The sequence below is a fragment of the Dendropsophus ebraccatus genome, chromosome 4 (genome assembly GCF_027789765.1).
Source record: "Dendropsophus ebraccatus isolate aDenEbr1 chromosome 4, aDenEbr1.pat, whole genome shotgun sequence".
NCBI lineage: Eukaryota > Metazoa > Chordata > Amphibia > Anura > Hylidae > Dendropsophus > Dendropsophus ebraccatus.
Window position 1 is genome coordinate 113,128,064 of NC_091457.1, and position 21,024 is coordinate 113,149,087.

A 21,024-nucleotide genomic window follows, 5' to 3' on the forward strand; every position below is an offset into this window, starting at 1 on the left:
GGTCAGCAACGTTTTTTGGTCCGTTTTGGTCCGCCAAAAAAAACGGATCAGTTTTTTTTAATAATGGAAGTCAATGGAAAAACGGATGCACACAAATGAATCCGTTTTTTGCAATCCGTTTTTCATCCGTTTTTTGCAAAAAACGGATGCGTTAAACGGATGCTGAAAACGCAGTGTGAACCTAGCCTAACCAGGAGGATACCTACCAGATTTGGCAGATAATGGCTCCCTGTAATAGGTAAATCATATTGTTATAGATTGCTCTAAGGCTTGCGCCTCCTATCACTAACATTTCGCTGACTCGCTAATAATACTCGGACGCCAACATAAGGTGCTTTTCTTTCTAATAGAGATGTGGCTGCAACGTGGCTCTCCGGGGTCTGCTCAGTATGGGGGATTGATCTGTGCAATACGTCTAAAAATGTCCTTGAGCAAACACATCGCGCCCCATACAGCTGGAGTTACTTGGCTTTGGGACCCCACTATCCACATATGAGGGTCTGAAAAATTATAGGGAAAGTTCCCAAATTCACAATCAACCCCAATACTGGATCTTAGGGAACCAAAAAGAAACATTATGTTTCCCATTTCCTAAAATGCGCTTCTCATGCATCATTATTAATCAAACCAACCCCCATCCCTGGATAAAAGTGCCTACAGGGCCTTCCATTATGAGAACCCCAGAAATGACAATGACCCCCCCAATACATATGAACAGGAATGCCGCTCACCACGTTCAACATAGAAAATGTTAGGTAGCGGCGAAGTTGTGACAACTAAGAACTTGTTTAGGGTCCATCCCCCAACTAGAAAAAAACGTTACATCACAAAACCGGAAACCAAAGCGTCAAACCGTAAGAACGCGACGACTGACCGACTACAACCGGAACTAAGGAGAATACAGTCTAAAAGGTCTAGATTAGGCAAAGTCAAAATTATGTGAACTATTAACCCTTTGTGATACAAGAGGGGAGGACAGAAGAGGGGAGAGCTTTACCCACCATGCCAGCACATGAAGAGTTAATTCCAGAAAGGGTGGCTGGGGTGCACAATGTGAATTAACCCTCGCGTGGCTGCAGCATGCACCCCAAGCCCTGACCGTATAGTGACCCAAAACCTGAAGTAAATTTGCATTAAAGTGTATTAACTAGGGATGAGTGAACTTACTGTAAGTTTTGACTGAACCTGATGGCTCAGCAGTTGGATCCCGCTGCCTGAAAAAGATGACTACAGGGCCCACTGTTCACTCATCTCTAGTTAATACCCTCTGGCGAACACAAGAAATATAGTGCAGGCAGGGGGTGGGTGAACATAATGTATACTAACTAGAGATGAGCGAACCTGGAGCATGCTCGAGTCCATCCGACCCCGAACGTTCGGCATTTGATTAGCATTGGCTGCTGAAGTTGGATAAAGCTCTAAGGCTATCTGGAAATCATGGATATAGTCATTGGCTGTATCCATGTTTTCCAGACAACCTTAGAGCTTTATCCAAGTTCAGCAGCCCCAGCTAATCAAATACTGAACGTTCTGGGTCGGATGGACTCGAACCCGGTTCGCTCATCTCTAATACTTACCAGTCTTCGCATCACGGACCCCTGAATCTTCTGCAACGTCACAACCCAGCTGATGGAATGCCTGCTTAGCTAGTCAGTGACTGGGACACCGCTGCAGTCACCGATTGGCTGAGCAGGTAGTTTTCCCCCGGTCGTGACATACCACAAAGCCGGGAGAAAACTATATATGGCGCCTGTCAGTTGATGCAGTGGCACAGGGACAGGTAAGTATAGATTCTTTGTTATGTTCCTGTACACCCCTGCCCGTAACATATTTTTTTTTTTCAGTAGAGTTCTCCTTTGGTACAAATTTCCTCAGCCGGTTTGGGGTCACTATATAGTCGGAGTCTGGAGTGCAAGCCGCAGCCTTGCAATGGTTTAGTCACATTGCGCACCCCCCAATTAGCACTGGTACTGAACACGCAGATCAGCACATCACTCAGCTCATATTTTTCACTGGGTCAATAAATCCCAACTCTTCCAATGTGATAGGCAGGGACCAATCTGAAGTCTCTAGGAAAAAGTTCCCAATGTTCCATTGAAGTCAGTGACAACAGGCATCGCCTTGTGTGTAAGAGGGCACAGGAAGGCTAGCTAACAGTTTGGATGCTGGAATGGGGGTAACTAGCTCTCAGCACTGGACCCTCCCCCCTACACAATAAAAACCTAGAGTGACCACTAAGAATCCCCCTCCCTCCGTCCGTCCCAGGCCCTGGTGTAGTCGGGTCTCATTTTTTGGAGGTCTGGGTCTTCTTGGGGAGCAGCACGGCCTGGATGTTGGGCAGGACGCCCCCCTGGGCGATGGTCACCCCTCCCAGCAGCTTGTTGAGCTCCTCGTCGTTGCGGATGGCCAGCTGCAGGTGCCGGGGGATGATGCGGGTCTTCTTGTTGTCTCGGGCAGCGTTACCGGCCAGCTCCAGGATCTCCGCGGACAGGTACTCCAGCACGGCGGCCAGGTATACAGGAGCGCCGGCCCCGACTCGCTCGGCGTAATTCCCCTTCCGGAGCAGTCGGTGAACGCGGCCTACAGGAAACTGCAGCCCGGCCCTGGAGGAGCGGGACTTGGCCTTGGCCCGGGCTTTGCCGCCGGATTTCCCTCGTCCTGACATGGCTCAGATCTGCGGAGAAGAGGTGAAGTTTTAGCAGCAGATCGCGGTGAAGCGCAGCGCACAAGGCCAGCAGGTTCGTACCGTATTCGGTAAACTCACGGACGTTCCCGTTATCTGGATCACCTGCTGTGCGATCTTCCCTCCGTCACAGCCAGAACTGCTCTACCGCGAAGCCACGCCCACTCCGGCCTGCTCTACAGCGCTCATGGCTCCCATTGGCTGCTTTCCGAACGCTCCCTCCTTCTCAGTGGACACATCGTCATCCCCGATTTGCATAAGCCCGCCCCACCGTAGTGTGAGCGTTCTGCTGCCGCATGTAGTTACTGGCGAGCCGCGGAGAGCTACAGGGACTAATGGGTTAATCCAAGTGACATCACAGGCGGAGAAATCCTATAGGGTCCGGTCAGCTGCACCCGGTAACGGGAGGCAGGAACAATACCGAGTCTTTACGTTTATTTACTGTACAAATTATTACCTTTAATATAGAACATTATTGGCATATTCAGTGTGAATCAGGGACAAGCGGTAAACGTCACCTTCCCCTTTGTGAGCAGGATCCCAGCCAGTTGTGGTCAATGGCATCTGCACATAAAACATCTCCAGAAACAGGGGGTTAGCTAATGGTAAGCCGGATACAGGGAAGCACATCACTAACAAAGTGTTATATAAAGTATACACCGGCCAGCCCGCCCCTTCTGATATCAGTATAGCGGGCCAGGCAGGGGCACATCAGTGCACTGGGGGCAGGACTATCACCCTCAGGGCACCGATCCACCACCAGCCAGCCCGCCCCTTCTGATATCAGCAGAGCGGGCCAGGCAGGGGCACATCAGTGCACTGGGGGCGGGACTATCACCCTCAGGGCACCGATCCACCACCAGCCAGCCCGCCCCTTCTAATATCAGCAGAGCGGGCCAGGCAGGGGCACATCAGTGCACTGGGGGCGGGACTATCACCTTCAGGGCACCGATCCACCAAACGGCCAGCCCGCCTCTTCTAGTATCAGCAGAGCGGGCCAGGCAGGGGCACATCAGTGCACTGGGGGCGGGACTATCAGCCTCAGGGCACTGATCCACCACCGGCCAGCCCGCCCCTTCTAATATCAGTATAGCGGGCCAGGCAGGGGCACATCAGTGCACTGGGGGCGGGACTATCATCTTCAGGGCACCGATCCACCACCGGCCAGCCCGCCACTTCTAATAACAGTAGAGCGGGCCAGGCAGGGGCACATCAGTGCACTGGGGGCGGGACTATCAGCCTCAGGGCACCGATCCACCACCGGCCAGCCCGCCTCTTCTAATATCAGCAGAGCGGGCCAGGCAGGGGCACATCAGTGCACTGGGGGCGGGACTATCACCCTCAGGGCACCGATCCACCACCGGCCAGCCCGCCACTTCTAATAACAGTAGAGCGGGCCAGGCAGGGGCACATCAGTGCACTGGGGGCGGGACTATCAGCCTCAGGGCACCGATCCACCACCGGCCAGCCCGCCTCTTCTAATATCAGCAGAGCGGGCCAGGCAGGGGCACATCAGTGCACTGGGGGCAGGACTATCACCCTCAGGGCACCTATCCGCCACCGGCCAGCCCTGCCCCTTCTAACAACAGCAGAGCGGGCCAGGCAGGAGCACATCAGTGCACTGGGGGCGGGACCATCACCCTCAGGGCACCGATCCACCAACGGCCAGCCCGCCCCTTCGAATATCAGCAGAGCGGCCCAGACAGTGGCACATCAGTGCACTGGGGGCAGGACTATCACCATCAGGACACCGATCCACCACCGGTCAGCCCGCCCCTTCTAATAACAGTAGAGCGGGCCAGGCAGGGGGGCTGGGGACAGATCGGTGCACTGGGGGAGGAGGGTGTAGACTCGTCCCCAATGCACTAAAATGACTTATTAGCCTACAGATTAAACTCCTAATATCACAGAAATGGCAACAGTGTGAGAAAATGGAAAGTGCTGAGGGTGGCAGATTTTAATATTCCTTCAAGTGCAAACATTATAAATGTGCTGCCTATTTAACATGGCAAAATGCATCCCAAACATCTGGCACAGCACACATGTCAACATGGGCCAATTTTAAAGCATTTTAAAGTGGAATTTGCTTCAAAAAAAGAAACTAGGTTTTAAGTTGAACAAAATAAGCCCTAAAGGGGAATAGTAACCCAAAGCGGACATCCCAAAGTACGGATGGGTAAAGGAGTAATCCCATTCCAACATGTTATCCCCTATCTATAAGATAACAATGGATATGACCACAATGGGTTGGTTCCGTGCACCATGTCTACTGGATTAGAATGGGGCTTGTGCACAGCACCGACCCTGAATGGTCGAAATGCTTTATTCCCAAGTTGAACCTGATGGAATCTTGTCTTCTTTCAACCTTATTAACTATGTTACTATGTCTGCGGGGCTTTGAAGTGTGCTCTGCTTCCTGCCTCTCCTCCCCAGGTGCTGGAAAAAAGATGGACACAGTCAGAAACCGGGAGAAGTTTCCCAGGGCTGGATCCATCTTTTCCCAGCACCCGGGGAGGAGAGGCAGGAAGCAGAGCACACTTCAAAGCCCCGCAGACAGTTTTGCTTTGTACCTACGGTAGATTTGCTCATCACTAGTTTAAACCATAGATACCCGAACTTTTGGCAGAAGAATGGATTTCATGCCAATCAGGCCACCGTAGGTCATGACAGGTATGCTTGATGTTCTCTGCAGAATCCAGCTAGCAGCATTGTCTAATAGCTGCCACTGCACTGATTTTTGTTTCCTTGATAACCCCCTCCCCCCCTTCACTGGTTATGCATGCTCTTAGTTCCTGAGCTTGATATGCTAAAAAGCCTCCAGACTGTCAGCTGAACAGTGATGATCACTCCTTTTAACAGTTCATATATTTATTACATGCAGTGAGAGTCAAGAGGTTGGTCACCACTGGTCAGCTGTCAGAGTGTCACCCTAAGCACTGACTATGTTGAATGCTGTCTGCTGGATAATTCAGTCTCACAAGGCTTCTATAAGGAAGCATGTTATATCTGTATGATTTTTGCCAAAAATAAGCAGAGCCCATCAGACATGTAGGGAAAGCTATGTTTCCAAGATGTGAATGTTGAGATTTATTAAAAAGGTGTTGTCCAGCCAGAACCCCTTTTTTCAGAATGCCTGGGGAGGGGGTGGGTGAAAAAAATAACACACACCTCCAGGCACCCACCCACATCCCTCTGCTTCGGTCTCTGTTGTGCATCTACTTCCAGGGTTTGAGACATGACATAGCAGGCCCGCTACAGCCACTGAATGGCTGGGCAGGCCTGCTGCATCATGTTCCCTGAAGCCAGAACTGGCCGCACCGCGGGGACCAGAGCAGCAGAATGCAGGTGGCAGCGCGGGAGCCAGGGAGGTGTATATGGGTTTTTTTGTTTTGTGTTTTTACTCCCTCTCCGGGCTTTTAAAAGAAAGGGGGTCCTGGCTGGACAACCTCTTTAAAGTGACTGTACCACCAGGCCCAGGCTGAAGCACTGGAGGCGGCCGACCCACCCTTAGTGGGAAGAAACTCCAGCCCCTCCATGACGTGACTCCATTAGAATCAATGGAACCCTATCATAGAGGGGCTAGGGTTTACTCCCACTAAGGGTGTATCAGCCCACCTCCAGTGCTTCAGCCTGGGCCTGGTGCTACAGTCACTTTAAAGAAACACTATTGGATTTTATTTTATTTGCCAAAATAATGCACTCATTCTTGCAGTGACATCTGTTTCATCCCAGCTCTGCTGCATCCATACATATCATTACTGTATTTGGCCGATTTTGATCAATCCCATGATTCATTAGCACAAGAGCACATGACTTGCCCCAGCCAGTACCATCTTTGCATGCTGGGGAAACAGTATAAGATAAGAACACTATGAGGAGCCACCGCCATTTGTTATAATAAAATTTGGCAGAAATCACAATTTCCTGCAATATTAAGCTTAGATGTATTTTGTTAAAAAAAAAAAAATGTGTGTGAACCTGACCTGAAAATAAAAAATAATTTCCAGCAAAATCAGTACCTCCATAAACCACATAAGTACATAAAAATAATAAAACCTTTTTTTATTATTTATTAACAGATGTGATTGATGCTAATGGAACAGAAATATAGATTTTTACTTTAATTTGACAGAAACCAGACCACCAGAATAAGAAGCTTATGAATGAAATGTCAGAGGTCACATTTTAAAATGTTGCCTCTATAAATGTCAGCTACAGAATACAGGAAGGCATCACCTAGGTATAATAAACTTCAACCTGTAAGGTATGCAAGAACAGCAACAACTCAATAAGGATTGAAAATGTGTCCTTTACCAAGGGAATATATAGCTGCAGGGATACATGAACCTTAAAGTGACACTGTTAACCCCTTTTTGCATTATGACTTCTCTACACAGGTGTAAAGGGTAAATTTAGCGGTTTTCATACCTTATTTTATATCATACGTCATGGTGCTTGTTCCAGTAAAAAGTAATCTATCATCATCTGTGGATTATGCTATCTGAGCAGGGCTTCACGGCTAAAGCACCACTTAGCTCCACCCACAGCACCACAGTTGCCCCCGCGACTTCTTCTGCACATAGGCCCTGCCCCCTCAGAGGCCATTGGTATAGGCAGACAAAGAGGGGTTGGGGCCTCGACCTCTAGGCTGACCTATTCCAATGCCCGCTGAGGGGCGTGGCCTATGCGACAATGACATCAAGCTGATATCACCAGATGCTGTATACAGAGTGTAAAGGACAGGAGGAAGAAGTGTTGTGGAGCCTGGTCCTTTCCAATCAGCATTCTTAGCAATAATCACAGGGATGCCGATTTGCTGAAGGCAGCCAACAGGTCTCTAGTGACAATGCTTCTTCCTGGTGTCATTTTCAGTTGAATGTGGACACAGTCTGCAGTGTCCTATGAGTGCCACCTTCCATAAGAAGAATGTTAACTTTTCTAAAGTCCACATAGTCTTTACACTGTCCAGGTGAAGGACAATCTCTGCAAGTCAATTACTGGGAAAATATTGTAAAGTAGATGTTACAAATGTAAACCCTAAGGCCCAACAAGCAGAACAACAACAAGGACAAAATTAACAGAATGTAATTAATTAAACTGTAAAAAACCAAAAACCAAACGAGTGAGATGTGTGCAGGTAATGCTTGCTGATATTTGTAGTGCCCAAGTACGGCGTCATGTCCTTGGTCTCTTGGGTGATGGCTCTCCTTCTTTCTTCAGCCACTGGTGCATTAACCCAGCACTAGTCTTCTTGGGTGACAAAGCTAACTGAGAAAGTTTGGCCGGTTTAACCCTTTCTGGCTCTTCTTTCTTTGGAGACTTATTTTGTAGCCATGCCAACATCTTCTTACCGCTGGCACTCAGAGCAGGCTCCTATAATAAAGCCAAATAGTAATATTATGTGTCAGATTGATAAAGGGCAGGTGACCTAGGGTGGCCACAGATACACAGATAATTAAGCATGGCTAATAAATAGCAGCAGAGCCATTAACCCCTTCCCGCATGAGGACGTAACTGTACGCCCTGATGCGGGTTGGGGCGTTCACAGAGGGGTTCTGAACCGCTACGATCCCGGGTGCTATCTGCAGCCCGGGACTGCGGCTATTAGTGGGCACGGTCTGATCACTGTGCCCGCTAATTAGCCTTTTAAATGCAGCTGTCAAAGTTGACAGCTGCATTTAAAATGCTGCTTTTCCCCTCCCCTGGTTACCTGCATGTTTACCCGGCCGTAATGGAGCTGATCCCGGATCGGCATTCTATTGCTTCAGCTGCATGAATGTATGCAGTATATCAATACTGCATAGATCTTAATGAGAGATTAGACTAGTAATACTAGTATGTGGGTAAAGAAAAAAAAAAATAATAAAAACTTCCCTCACTTAATAAAAGTTTGAATCACCCCCCTTTCCCCGTTTATAAATAAAAATAAACATGTTTGGTATCGCCGCACGCGTAATCGCCCAAAATATTAATTTATTTAATTCCTGATGCCTCACAGTAAATGATGCAATCGCCAAAAAATTCCAAAGGGCAAAATTGCACATTTTTGGTCGCATCAAATCCAGAAAAATTTTGATAAAAAACGATTAAAAAGTCGCATATGCGCAATCAAGGTACCGATAGAAAGTACAGATCATGGTGCAAAAAATGACACCTCACACAGCCCCATAGACCAAAAGATAAAAGCGCTATAAGCATGGTAATAGAGCGATTTTAAGGGTAAATTCACACGGGCGGATCCGCCGGGAGTCTAACGCACGAAATCCGCAGCTAATCCGCAATACATGTATTAATAATAATAAGAATAATACGTGTATTGCGGATTAGCTGCGAATTACTGTAGCTGCGGATTTCGTGCGTGAGACTCCCGGCGGATCCACCCGTGTGAATTTACCCTAAGGAACATTTATTTTTAAAAAAGGTTTTAATTTTTTAAAAGCCATCAAATAAAATAAAAGTTACACAAGTTACAAATGGTTGTAATCATAAAACTTGAGGAACATGCATAACAAGTCAGTTTTACCCTATGGCAAACGGCGTAATCACAAAACCTCCCCAAATTAAAAAAATGTGTGTTTTTTCCCCCCCTAATTTCACGTCATTTATTTATTTTTTTGTTTTGGAGCATACTTTATGCAAAAATTAAGCCGTTATTGCAAAGTACAATTAGTGGCGCAAAAAATAAGGGCTCATGTGGGTCTGTAGGTAAAAAAATGCAAGCGCTAAGGCCTTTTAAACTGGAAAAAAACGAAAGTGCAAAAACAAAAATAGGGCTGAAGGGGTTAAGCAATGCGAAATCTATTCAGCTGGATATTTTATGGGACCTACTTGATGTGAGAATTCTATAAGTACAAAAATATATATTTATACCGCTGCTACCATAATCATGCCTTCACCATACCTCGGGCTGTACAAGTCCAATCAGAGATGCAGGGAACTTAAAGGGAAACTACGGATAAGAAAAACTTGTTTTCTATTAAAAGTACATTAAAAGTTATATAGGTGTGTCTATACAATGTATTACCATATCTGCACGGTTCTGTCACACTAGTAGCTGATAGAAATCCAGGAAGTGAAAAAAATTGCCTCTGTGCCAATCCATTGTCTCCTGCTCCCACTGCTATCCCCCCCTTAGGGTATATTCACACGGACGGGCTCGCAGTGAGATTCTCGCTGCGAGCCCGGCAGGTCCTGGCAGTTCCCATACACTACATACTTGCTGCGGTCTAAACGACCGCAGCGAGTATGTAATTATACCGCCCTTAACCCCTTCTGCTCCCCCGCTGTAAGCATACTTTACCTGTCCTTGCTGCACGGGTCCGGCGTCCTGCTCTCCCGCCCGGCCAATCAGTGGCTGCGGCTGGGCAACACACTAATTGGCTGGACAGGAGAGCAGGACGCCGGACCCGTGCAGCAAGGACAGGTAAAGTATGCTTACAGCGGGGGACCAGAAGGGGTTAAGGGCGGTATAATTACATACTCGCTGCGAGCCCGTCCGTGTGAATATACCCTTAGGAGACAAATATTCCATGCCTCTGTCTCACATTGTGTGTTTGCTAGGCACAGGCTGATGATGCAGACACCCCCTGTCGGCGTGATTCACTATCTCAGACTGGCCAGAAGCAGGTGTTTCAGCTTCACTGATTGTGCAAAAGTCTGCTGAGAAATTAGGGCTGTGTTCACACATGTTGGAGTGTCATTGCAGTATCTGCACAAAAATGATGCAGTAACACAATTAGATAATGCTAAACAGCAGAGAGGATAAGAGCCAACACTGCCAATCCCACCTGCACAAAAAACAAGGCATAAACAGTCTATCCCATGTAAGATAAAATGGAATAAAGTCCTTTTTGTGGGAATCAACTTCAAAGATAATAGATGCTTGATCATAATATGTGCGTGGAGATGATGATTTAAATTTTTTATTTAAAAAGCTCTTTGCTTTATTCTAATATCAGCATTACAGGTAGAGAATACAGTGTGCTGTGTGGGTGGCACCACAATGAAATTATAAAGTACTGCAAATAATTCAGTGACACAATGAAACTGCAATGTGTGAACACAGCCTAGATGTTCTGCAACAGCTTTGGGCGGGGAATAGACAGGGTGGGGGGCTGTGATGGAACAGCTGAGGGAAAGCTTTGCATTCTGGAACCTGTAGTACTGAGTACATCTGCTTAACCAGGAAATACAGAAACACAAAACAGAACAGAACCCCCCCAACACAAATGGATTTTTGGTAGTTTCAAAACTGGGATAGACAGGTAAGTATTTTATATGCTTCTGCAGAAGTTTCATTTTTTTTTACCTCTACCCGGAGTTCCCCTTTAACCTGGAGACAAGCCAGGAAAGCGAATGTCCAACAAACAAAAAAACTGGGTTCTAGCATGCATTCTGAAACAAAATCCAGAGTAAAAAGATAAGAATAATGCAGTCTCATTTGTAGTTAGAGCGTCCATAGGCAGTGTCTGGTATTGCAGATCAGCCCCATTCCTAGACCATGGACAAGAGTGATGTTTCTGTGAGGACTGCCCTGGCTTTCTAATCTCATATATGATTTTTGTTACTAACTTACCGTCTTTTTGTGCAGAATAATAGGTGCAATGCATTCAGGAGAGTTGTTTCGAGAATTGTTCACTATAGTGGACACGGGGTGATAAGTGATGTTTTCAATGGGATGAATAACCTTAAGAGCTTCTTTTGCAGACACTTCTCCAAAATCCAGCCATTTTTGGATCTCCTCATCACCGTCCAGTATTGCTGGCATCCTGCCAACCCGAGAAAATAAACACATGGCTTTAAAAAAGCAGCCCAGTTATATAAACTAGAATAGGGCAGATTTGCTAATGTGTTTGTACCCAGACCTCGGCATAAAATGCCTCAAAATTTGGTGCATCTAAATTGATGTTAGTGACACTTAGTGACAAGAGGTGTGTATACTGAAATGCGCTTTTTGTACCAGCAATTTGTAAAAATTTTGGTCTAATATATTAGTGCACCATCCAATAAAATATTTATTAGACAAGCATAAAAATTAGGGTGCAAAACACCAAATCTCAATATTTCGTGTCCAAAGTCATAATACCTGAAAGTATGAAAAACAGCCAGCCTTTTGGATGCAACAAGGCTGTGGGTGACTGGAACTAAAGAGAGTCTTTAGCTTGATTCCACACAGTCCTTACACATACTACCCACCCTTGAAACTCATATACTACAAAAATAAACCAACAATATTTGTAAGTAAATTTAAAATAAAAATAATCTTTGTAAATAATGATGAATGTGAAACATTCGCATAGATGGATGACCTGGCGTGTGCAGGAAGAGACACTTTCCACCTCACTGCCTCCGAGTCAACAAGAAAAGCTGTTCTATCACCACAGGAAAATAGGAACGGATGTAGAATGCTCAGAGTTCATCACTTTCACTGGCCCAGCAGGTTGCATTATGACACACACAATGACATAAAGATGAACTTTTTAAGAGCATAGAAATTAAATTTGTCCTAAGCTGTCAATTTCGTCCACATGAGCAAACTATCAAATGTGTAAGTGGGGATTAGGAGAGTCAGCAGTAGCCAAACAAACATTTGGGATGTAATGTATGGGCGGTTGTAGGCTTTAAAGGGGTTATTCAGTTAGGTAAAATATATGTTGAATCATCCCCCCTCCTGGAGGCTAACAATTCATTCCATACATGTCATTTCATCTCTGTCAACCAGGGATGTTGTTTACATGAGCAGCCCAGAAGGGAGGAGGGGGTTGATAGACAGACTGAATAGCTCAGAAAGAGATTTTTGTGTTTTCAGCTGAAAGCAGCAGCTCAAAAATCAGGGAAGGAGAAAGATAAGGTAATGACCTGGAAATAATTGTTAGTCTACACAGTACAGCCACAACTGGATGAATGGTATGGTGCCTGGGTGTAAATTGAAGAGGACACCTACAATACTACATTGAAGGGATGTGGGGAATAATTCGTCCTTCAATGTACACAGTGAGAGGGCCTCAAAGTAGAAAGATGCCTGTGTATGGCTACCTCATTACACAAATAAGTAGGCAATATGAAAAACAATATAATGCGACAGTTATGAAGATATTGTTGTGTGAATATTCCCTTTGCTCACCTGTCATGAATCCAGTTCATACTCTTGGAAGCATCCACCGTGATGACAGTGTAGGAATAAAGAGGGTCTCCTCCCCCAGGAGGTTCCCAACAGTCAAACAGTCCAGCCATGGTAAGCAGCCTCTGACTTCTTCCGTCAGAACCGTCCTTAACCTCGTCACACTGGAGAGAAATAAAAATCTGTCAAACGCTGGTTTCATCCCAAATGCTGAACATATAGATGCACAACTTGATACAGCTATGCTATGCCTGTGTTCACATAATGTGGTTTTGCTGCAAGTTGCTGATACTGCTGTAAAACCACTGCATTTTACCAGCAATTTCAGAAAACTTACTGCAAAACAGCTATGCAACTTCAATGAATCTGCTAAGTGTGAACATATCCTAAAGGAATGACGGCAGTGTCCACCAGCAAGCCATGCGCCTGTGTACTCAGCACATGACCAGGAAAGAAGTAAAGTGCCATTGACTGCGAGAAAGCAGAGGTATGGAACACAGCACAGAAGCGATACAGAATGTATATTGGTAAAGTGCATATTATAAAAAGGATAGAATTAGCTTTGTTGATTATTGAACCTGTTCTGATTTGATCTGTGGAAAGTATATAAAGTAAGGCTGCTTCTCCCCGTCCTGTCTTCTCCACTCGTAAAATCCATCTGCCAGAACCACACATCGCTTGCCTTTAAAGAATGGTCCCTGCAGGATAAAAGAGGCAATATCATCACACCATTCCAAATCAGTGTAAAAAAAAAAAAAAAAAAACAGCAATACTTGGGAGGTGTCACACTTGCCTTGTACAGCGGCTTCTCCGCCATGGTGTCGCTGCGGCAATTAGTGGTGTTAAATTGCATTTTTGAAGGGTTTGTTTCAGTGAACCAGGAAGGAATAAGACCCCAGCGCATAGCAGCAAGGACTCGCTCTGAAGAGTCAGCATCCTGTTTACAAAACAATTAGATTACATGTTGTCTAAATAGGATGTTACATCTGCAGCCACTTCTTGTCAAGATCACTGCAGTCATTGAATGTGGCGTTTAGTATTTATACTGAAAGGATGAATACCCTTCTTGGCCATAGCTTGTTACAGTACAGCTCAGATTTGTAATGAGATAAATTTTCATCCTATAAATGTAAACAATGAAAGTTTACACAACTAGAGATCTTGAGAAAACAGGTTTTATTTGTTGAAAACTCCTCTTAAAGGGAACCAATCAGCCCAAACCGCTGTATACAGCTCAGAGGCGTAACTAGAAATGGGTGGGCCCCATAGCAAACTTTTTATTGGGCCTTTCCGAATGACCACTAAGCCATCAAGTCTAGTCATAACTGCAAGGACTTATCAGGACACTTGCAGTTAAAGCGATATTTGCAGATTCCGGGAGACCCACTTGGCCACCTGGTGCTCAAAATGATGACGGCTCAGGGGGCCCAGTGTATTTCAGGAGCAGTAAGTGGGTCCCCCTGATGTGGTGGGCCCCATAGCAGCCGATATGGCTGCTATAGTGGTTGTTACGCCCCTGATACAGCTTCTGAGCAGCTCGCGGCATGTACAGGCCATGGCTGCTGCAGGAGCTGTAAACCCGAGAAAAAGAGGTTTAATAACTAGGGCGCGTGACAGGCAGAGACGGGGAGGTAGTCATCTGGGCGGTTCCCCGCCCATTACCAGTCACCGCTCTCTGCCTGTCAGCGCGCTCAGAAGGGATGACTGACAGGCAGAGGTGCCCGTTACTGCTCTCTGCCTGTCAATCATCCCACGGAGCGTGCCGACAGGCAGAGAGGCTGCTCATAAGCTGTATACAGCAGTTCAGGGAATCATATCGGCCCAATTGGGCTGATAGGCTCCCTTTAAAGTGACACTGTCACCCCTTTTTTGCATTTTGACTACTCTTTACAGGTGTAAAGGGTAAATTTTACAGCTTTCATTACTTATTTTATATTATACGTCATGGTGCCTGGTAAAAAGTGATTTTTATCATCTGTGGATTGGGATATGTGGGTGGGGCTTCGAGGGCTTAGCGCCACCTAGCCATGTGACATCACTGCATATGCATATGGGGCGATGTGGTGCTAGGGGCGGGGCGATGTGGCGCTGAGGCCATGAAGCCCCGTCCACATATCCAAATCCACAGATGATAAAAAAACACTTTTTACCAGAACAAGCACCATGACGTATAATATAAAATAAGTAATGAAAGCTGTAAAATTTTCCCTTTACACCTGTGGAGAGCAGTCAAAATGCAAAAAGGGGGTGACAGTGCCACTTTAAGGCTACAAACCCACTTGCCGGACCCGCAGTGAGTTCCTTGCTGCGTTTTTGCAGCGAGAATCACTACCGATCCTGGCCCTATACTTTCAATGACAGACAAACACTCAGCAGGGATGTACATCCCTGCTGCGAGTTTGTCTGTAACCCGTCTCCTTAACCCCCCCGGCCGCCGGAGCTGATACTTTACCTGATCAGGTGAAGTATATGCTCCAGCCAGCCGCCCGCAGCCCCTTGAACACCTCTCGCAGCCGCAGCCCCCTGCCCGCTTGATCGCGCCCCCCCCCCCCAGCTCCAGCCGCCTGATCGCCCCCCCCCCAGCTCCAGCCGCCTGATCTCCCCCCCCCCAGCTCCAGCCGCCTGATCTCCCCCCCCCCCAGCTCCAGCCGCCTGATCGCCCCCCCCCCACACACACAGCTCCAGCCGCCCGATCGCGCCCCCCCCCCCACACACACAGCTCCAGCCGCCCGATCGCGCCCCCCGCCACCCCCCAGCCCGGACCTCTCCCCTGCAGCCCCAGCTGCCTGATCGCCCCCCCCCCAGCACCGATCAAGCGGGCAGGTGGCCGCGGCTGCGACAGGTGTTCAAGGCGCTGCGGTCGGGCGGCTGGCTGGAGCATATACTTCACCTGATCAGGTAAAGTATCAGCTGCGCTGGCCGGGGGGTTAAGAGGGCGGGTTACAGACAAGCTCGCAGCAGGGATGTACATCCCTGCTGCGTGTTTGTCTGTCATTGAAAGTATAGGGCCAGGATCCGCAGTGAGTCTCGCTGCAAGAACGCAGCAAGGAACTCACTGTGGATCCGGCAAGTGGGTTTGTAGCCTAAGGCTATGTTCCCACTCAGTATTTTGGTCAGTATTTTTGAACCAAAACCAGGAGTGGATTGAAAACACAGAAAGGCTCTGTTCACACTGTTGAAATTCAGTGGATGGACGTCATTTACTGGCACATAACGGCTGTTATTTCAAAACAATGGCCATTGTTTTAAAACAATATCAATTATTAATGAATTTCAACAGTGTGTGAACTTAGCCTGTGTTTTCAATCCAATCCTGGTTTTGGTTGAAATATGAAGACCAAAATACTGACTGAAATATACGTAGTGTGAACCCAGCCTAAAAGTGTTAGTGTCAGAAAAAATTGATGTGAAAAGCTAAAAAAAAAAAGTTAGATGTGAAAAGCAAAAACTCACATCAGGTGTGACAGCTGAGAACCGTTGTGATCCCAAGATATAGATGGATGAAGCCTATGGTAGCATGCTTCACTCACAAGCTGTCAATCAAATCTGACTTATTCACTCCATTTTTGTCTATGAAGCAAAGGAGTCAGATCTCCTGGCCAGCCAGGAAGTGGAGCATGCTGCCATGTGCTTTACCTGGCTATAGCCCATGACCGCAGTTGGTCTCGGGAGACCTGATGCAATCCTTAATTTTCACATGTCTGACAAGAACACTTAAGAGTTTCAGCCCTAGTTATCTAATAATTTTACTATGTACCCAGGTACAGTCATATCACAATTGTGGGTGTCATATAGAAACCAATAGACAAATTCTCTAGGTCTCCATAGAGCTACAGGATATATAAGGTCTTGCTGTCTGTAACCATTGCAGGTAGCCCTGCTGCCCCCTTCATGACCGCTGCTGGGCACAGGGACTGCAGCTATCAAAAAAAAAATCTTTAGAGGTCATTGACCTCCACCCCCCCCCCCCCCCCCCCCCCCCCCCCCCCCCCCCCCCCCCCCCCCCCCCACCCCCCCCCCCCCCCCCCCCCCCCCCCCCCCCCCCCCCCCCCCCCCCCCCACCCCCCCCCCCCCCCCCCCCCCCCCCCCCCCCCCCCCCCCCCCCCCCCCCCCCCCCCCCCCCCCCCCCCCCCCCACCCCCCCCCCCCCCCCCCCCCCCCCCCCCCCCCCCCCCCCCCCCCCCCCCCCCCCCCCCCCCCCCCCCCCCCCACCCCCCCCCCCCCCCCCCCCCCCCCCCCCCCCCCCCCCCCCCCCCCCCCCACCCCCCCCCCCCCCCCCCCCCCCCCCCCCCCCCCCCCCCCCCCCCCCCCCCCCCCCCCCCCCCCCCCCCCCCCCCCCCCCCCACCCCCCCCCCCCCCCCCCCCCCCCCCCCCCCCCCCCCCCCCCCCCCCCACCCCCCCCCCCCCCCCCCCCCCCCCATTCTGTGCATTGGTGGAGGTCCTAGAGGCCAAGTATTAATGTAATATATTAGAGATATTTTATCAGTGTCTTACTGCTGGCCACCCCAATTTCTATTCTGACATTCCCTGACCTGTACATTCATATTACCTTCTGAAAATGCTTCACAGACAGCAGGACAGGGCTGTTGGATTGGGGGCTTTTATTGTACGATGGTTGGTATTTATCAGAGTCGCCGTCTCTCCATCGAGGACACCTTCTTTGACCATCTTTATCTTTATATTCACAAGACTTACTGACATCTTGTGGAGCAAGAGTGCAAGCTGTGCGTCCACACATCTCGTATTTGGGTCTGAAATAGACAGAGACAGTTCCTGTAAAATCTATGGAGGACTCACTGAGAAATATAGTGTTGTAACACCTAGAGAGCCACAGGCTGGAAACCGCTACTCCAGGGCATTTAGAAATCTCTACCACAAGTAATTGTGCACTTGATAGTCTACCCTGTTCCCTGTTACTGTACCCAATAGTCGTCCCTGTCCCCTCTTGATATATGTCTCACTGTTTGGATATAGTAAGAGATCTGTCAATCAAGGCTGGTGGGGTAGGGAAATTGGGGACCACCCAGATGACTTTGGGCAGCATAAAATGGATGAGTGGTTCCCTTTAATAAACAAAAGTATATTATAAAGTTGAATAATCTAAATGAAATAAACTTCATTTTAATAAAACCCGCTAAGAGCTTATTCCCACATCCTGTATTTTCTACAGACGGGGAAGCCCTGTAGTGGAGTGTTTCCCCGGCCGGCATGATGTATCAATGTCATGCTGGGAGCAGGGAAACTGTTTGCATCTCTGTCATTACAGTGCTGCAGAGATTCAAACAGTTTCCCTGCAATGCGGGGAAATGCTCCACTACAAGGCTTCCTGTCACAGCATCTGTAAAATATGGGACGTGGGAATAAGGCCTTAGTCTAGTGCCAGAAAAGTACAGAACATATTAGTAAATTACCTGCAGGAATAAAACCTGTGTAACATTGCAGAGCCTTACCCAGTCACTCCCTGCATCCGCAGCTGACTCAGATGAAGATTATTTTCAAACCAATACATACGATACTTACCAGTGCCGCACAGGAAGCTGTTACTTTCACTTACACTAAACTGATACACAAACCCCCCAGGGATCTATCGGAAATACCACAGCGGCCCCGGGCAGAGGAAAAACAAGGGTTTCAGAAGCAGAAGGTGAAATGAGACAGACTTCACTGAGAATGGGCTAAATGATCAGAAAGTGAGAGTAATCCGGGGCTAATAACACGGAGAACATTTATCAGCAGGACTGAGGATCTGTCTTATGGAGCGTTTACACAGACAGATTATCTGACAGATCTTTGAAGCCAAAACCAGGAACAGACTATAAACAGGGATCGGGTCATAAAGACTGGGATCTATCCTCTTTTCAAATCCATTCCTGGCTTTGGCTTCCAAAATCTGTCAGATAAATCTCTGTGTAAAGGCACCCAAAGGTGTTGAGAAGTAAACCGAGCCTTGTTACCCATAGCAACCAAACACAGCTGTGGGACACAAGGCTGGGGAATAGTACTTTGTCCATAACCAGGGCAGAAAGTATGGCGCACATGGCTGCCCAATATCTGACAGGGTGCATGCTGGGAAATGGCAGCAGTATAACTTCCAGCTGTTATAAGACCTGCACACTGTATACAGCAGACCTGCAGCAGCCTGGAATACAATGCTGGGGGTTGTAGTTCCACAGAAGCTGCAGAATGAAAAGAACAGCTGCATGAGGGGGAAGCGTAGCTCTAGAGCAGTCGGGCAGCCACAGCTTGGGGAACAGTGATATAGATAGTCTTCTACTGGAAAGCTACCACCTCCTGTCAGGGCATGCTGGAAGGTGTAGTTTCCCGAGGAACTATGGTGACAAAGAAGAGAATGCATGTACAGTGCAAAGCCTCATCCATTACATCATATACTGAGGTGGAGGCACTGACCTGCTCGTGACAGGATCAATCACACGGCCGTCATGTTTACAACGAGCGGGAAAAGACGAGCTGTAACAGCGGCCGCGTACATCAGTGGTCATGTGATCGCAAGGCACGTGACCAGGACCGGACCTCGAGGAGGCGGGGCTATCTAGTGACTGACAGTCGTGAGTCTGTCGGGGTACAATGATGCGCTTGTAGGTCAGCTAGAATATTATCCTGTAGGTTATACCAGTCTCCAGGCCGAGCCTGCCCATTTGTTGTAGAACTACAACGCCCAACATGGATGTCAGAGTATGCTGAGAGCTGTAGTCTCACCCAGGTTTATAAACGTCTGTTGTAAAGCAGTGATCCCCAACCTGCTGTAGTACAGCTACATCCCCCATTGAGGATTGTTATTATCCCCCCCCCAATACATCTCCAATGCAGGATTGTTATTATCCCCCCCCCCAATACATCTCCAATGCAGGATTGTTATTATCCCCCCCCCCCCCCCAATACATCTCCAATGCAGGATTGTTATTATCCCCCCCAATACATCTCCAATGCAGGATTGTTATTATCCCCCCCCCCCCCCAATACATCTCCAATGCAGGATTGTTATTATCCCCCAATACATCTCCCATGCAGGATTGTTATTATCCCCCCCCCCCCCCCAATACATCTCCACTGCAGGATTGTTATTATCCCCCCAATACATCTCCAATGCAGGATTGTTATTATCCCCCCAATACATCTCCAATGCAGGATTGTTATTATCCCCCCCCCCCCCCATACATCTCCAATGCAGGATTGTTATTATCCCCCCAATACATCTCCAATGCAGGATTGTTATTATCCCCCCAATACATCTCCCATGCAGGATTGTCATTATCCCCCCCCCCCAATACATCTCCCATGCAGGATTGTTATTATCCCCCCCCCCCCAATACATCTCCCATGCAGGATTGTTATTATCCCCCCAATACATCTCCCATGCAGGATTTTTATTATCCCCCCAATACATCTCCAATGCAGGATTGTTATTATCCCCCCAATACATCTCCCATGCAGGATTGTTATTATCCCCCCAATACATCTCCCATGCAGGATTGTTATTATCCCCCCCCCCTAATACATCTCCCATGCAGGATTGTTATTATCCCCCCAATACATCTCCAATGCAGGATTGTTATTATCCCCCCAATACATCTCCCATGCAGGATTGTTATTATCCCCCCCCCCCCCCCAATACATCTCCAATGCAGGATTGTTATTATCCCCCCAATACATCTCCAATGCAGGATTGTTATTATCCCCCCAATACATCTCCCATGCAGGATTGTCATTATCCCCCCCCCAATACATCTCCCATGCAGGATTGTTATTATCCCCCCCCCCCCCCTAATACATCTCCCATGCAGGATTGTTATTATCCCCCCCCAATACATCTCCCATGCAGGATTGTTATTATCCCCCCCCCCCCCTAATACATCTCCCATGCAGGATTGTTATTATCCCCCCAATACATCTCCCATGCAGGATTTTTATTATCCCCCCAATACATCTCCCATGCAGGATTGTTATTATCCCCCCCCCCTAATACATCTCCCATGCAGGATTGTTATTATCCCCCCAATACATCTCCCATGCAGGATTATTATTATCCCCCCCCCCCCCCCTAATACATCTCCCATGCAGGATTGTTATTATCCCCCCCAATACATCTCCCATGCAGGATTGTTATTATCCCCCCCAATACATCTCCCATGCAGGATTGTTATTATCCCCCCAATACATCTCCAATGCAGGATTGTTATTATCCCCCCAATACATCTCCCATG

The 21,024-nt window shown here is 47.8% G+C and overlaps 2 protein-coding genes across 2 annotated transcripts; both read right to left on the minus strand.

Moving 5' to 3' along the window:
• Nucleotides 1–1,469: 1,469 nt before the first annotated feature.
• Nucleotides 1,470–2,835, minus strand: LOC138789885 (histone H2A type 2-B-like). The gene is made up of 2 exons (XM_069968743.1): nt 2,747–2,835; nt 1,470–2,674 (listed from the first exon to the last, which is right to left on the minus strand). The coding sequence occupies exon 2, from the start codon at nt 2,663–2,665 to the stop codon at nt 2,285–2,287; it is 381 nt and encodes a 126-aa protein (XP_069824844.1). The 5' UTR covers nt 2,666–2,674; nt 2,747–2,835; the 3' UTR covers nt 1,470–2,284.
• A 4,957-nt stretch (nt 2,836–7,792) lies between these two features.
• On the minus strand, nt 7,793–19,319 carry HMCES (5-hydroxymethylcytosine binding, ES cell specific). Its single transcript, XM_069966745.1, has 7 exons — nt 19,211–19,319; nt 17,352–17,553; nt 13,597–13,740; nt 13,382–13,501; nt 12,807–12,967; nt 11,259–11,451; nt 7,793–8,056 (listed from the first exon to the last, which is right to left on the minus strand). The coding sequence occupies exons 1-7, from the start codon at nt 19,300–19,302 to the stop codon at nt 7,859–7,861; spliced, it is 1,110 nt and encodes a 369-aa protein (XP_069822846.1). The 5' UTR covers nt 19,303–19,319; the 3' UTR covers nt 7,793–7,858.
• Between the last annotated feature and the right edge of the window lie 1,705 nt (nt 19,320–21,024).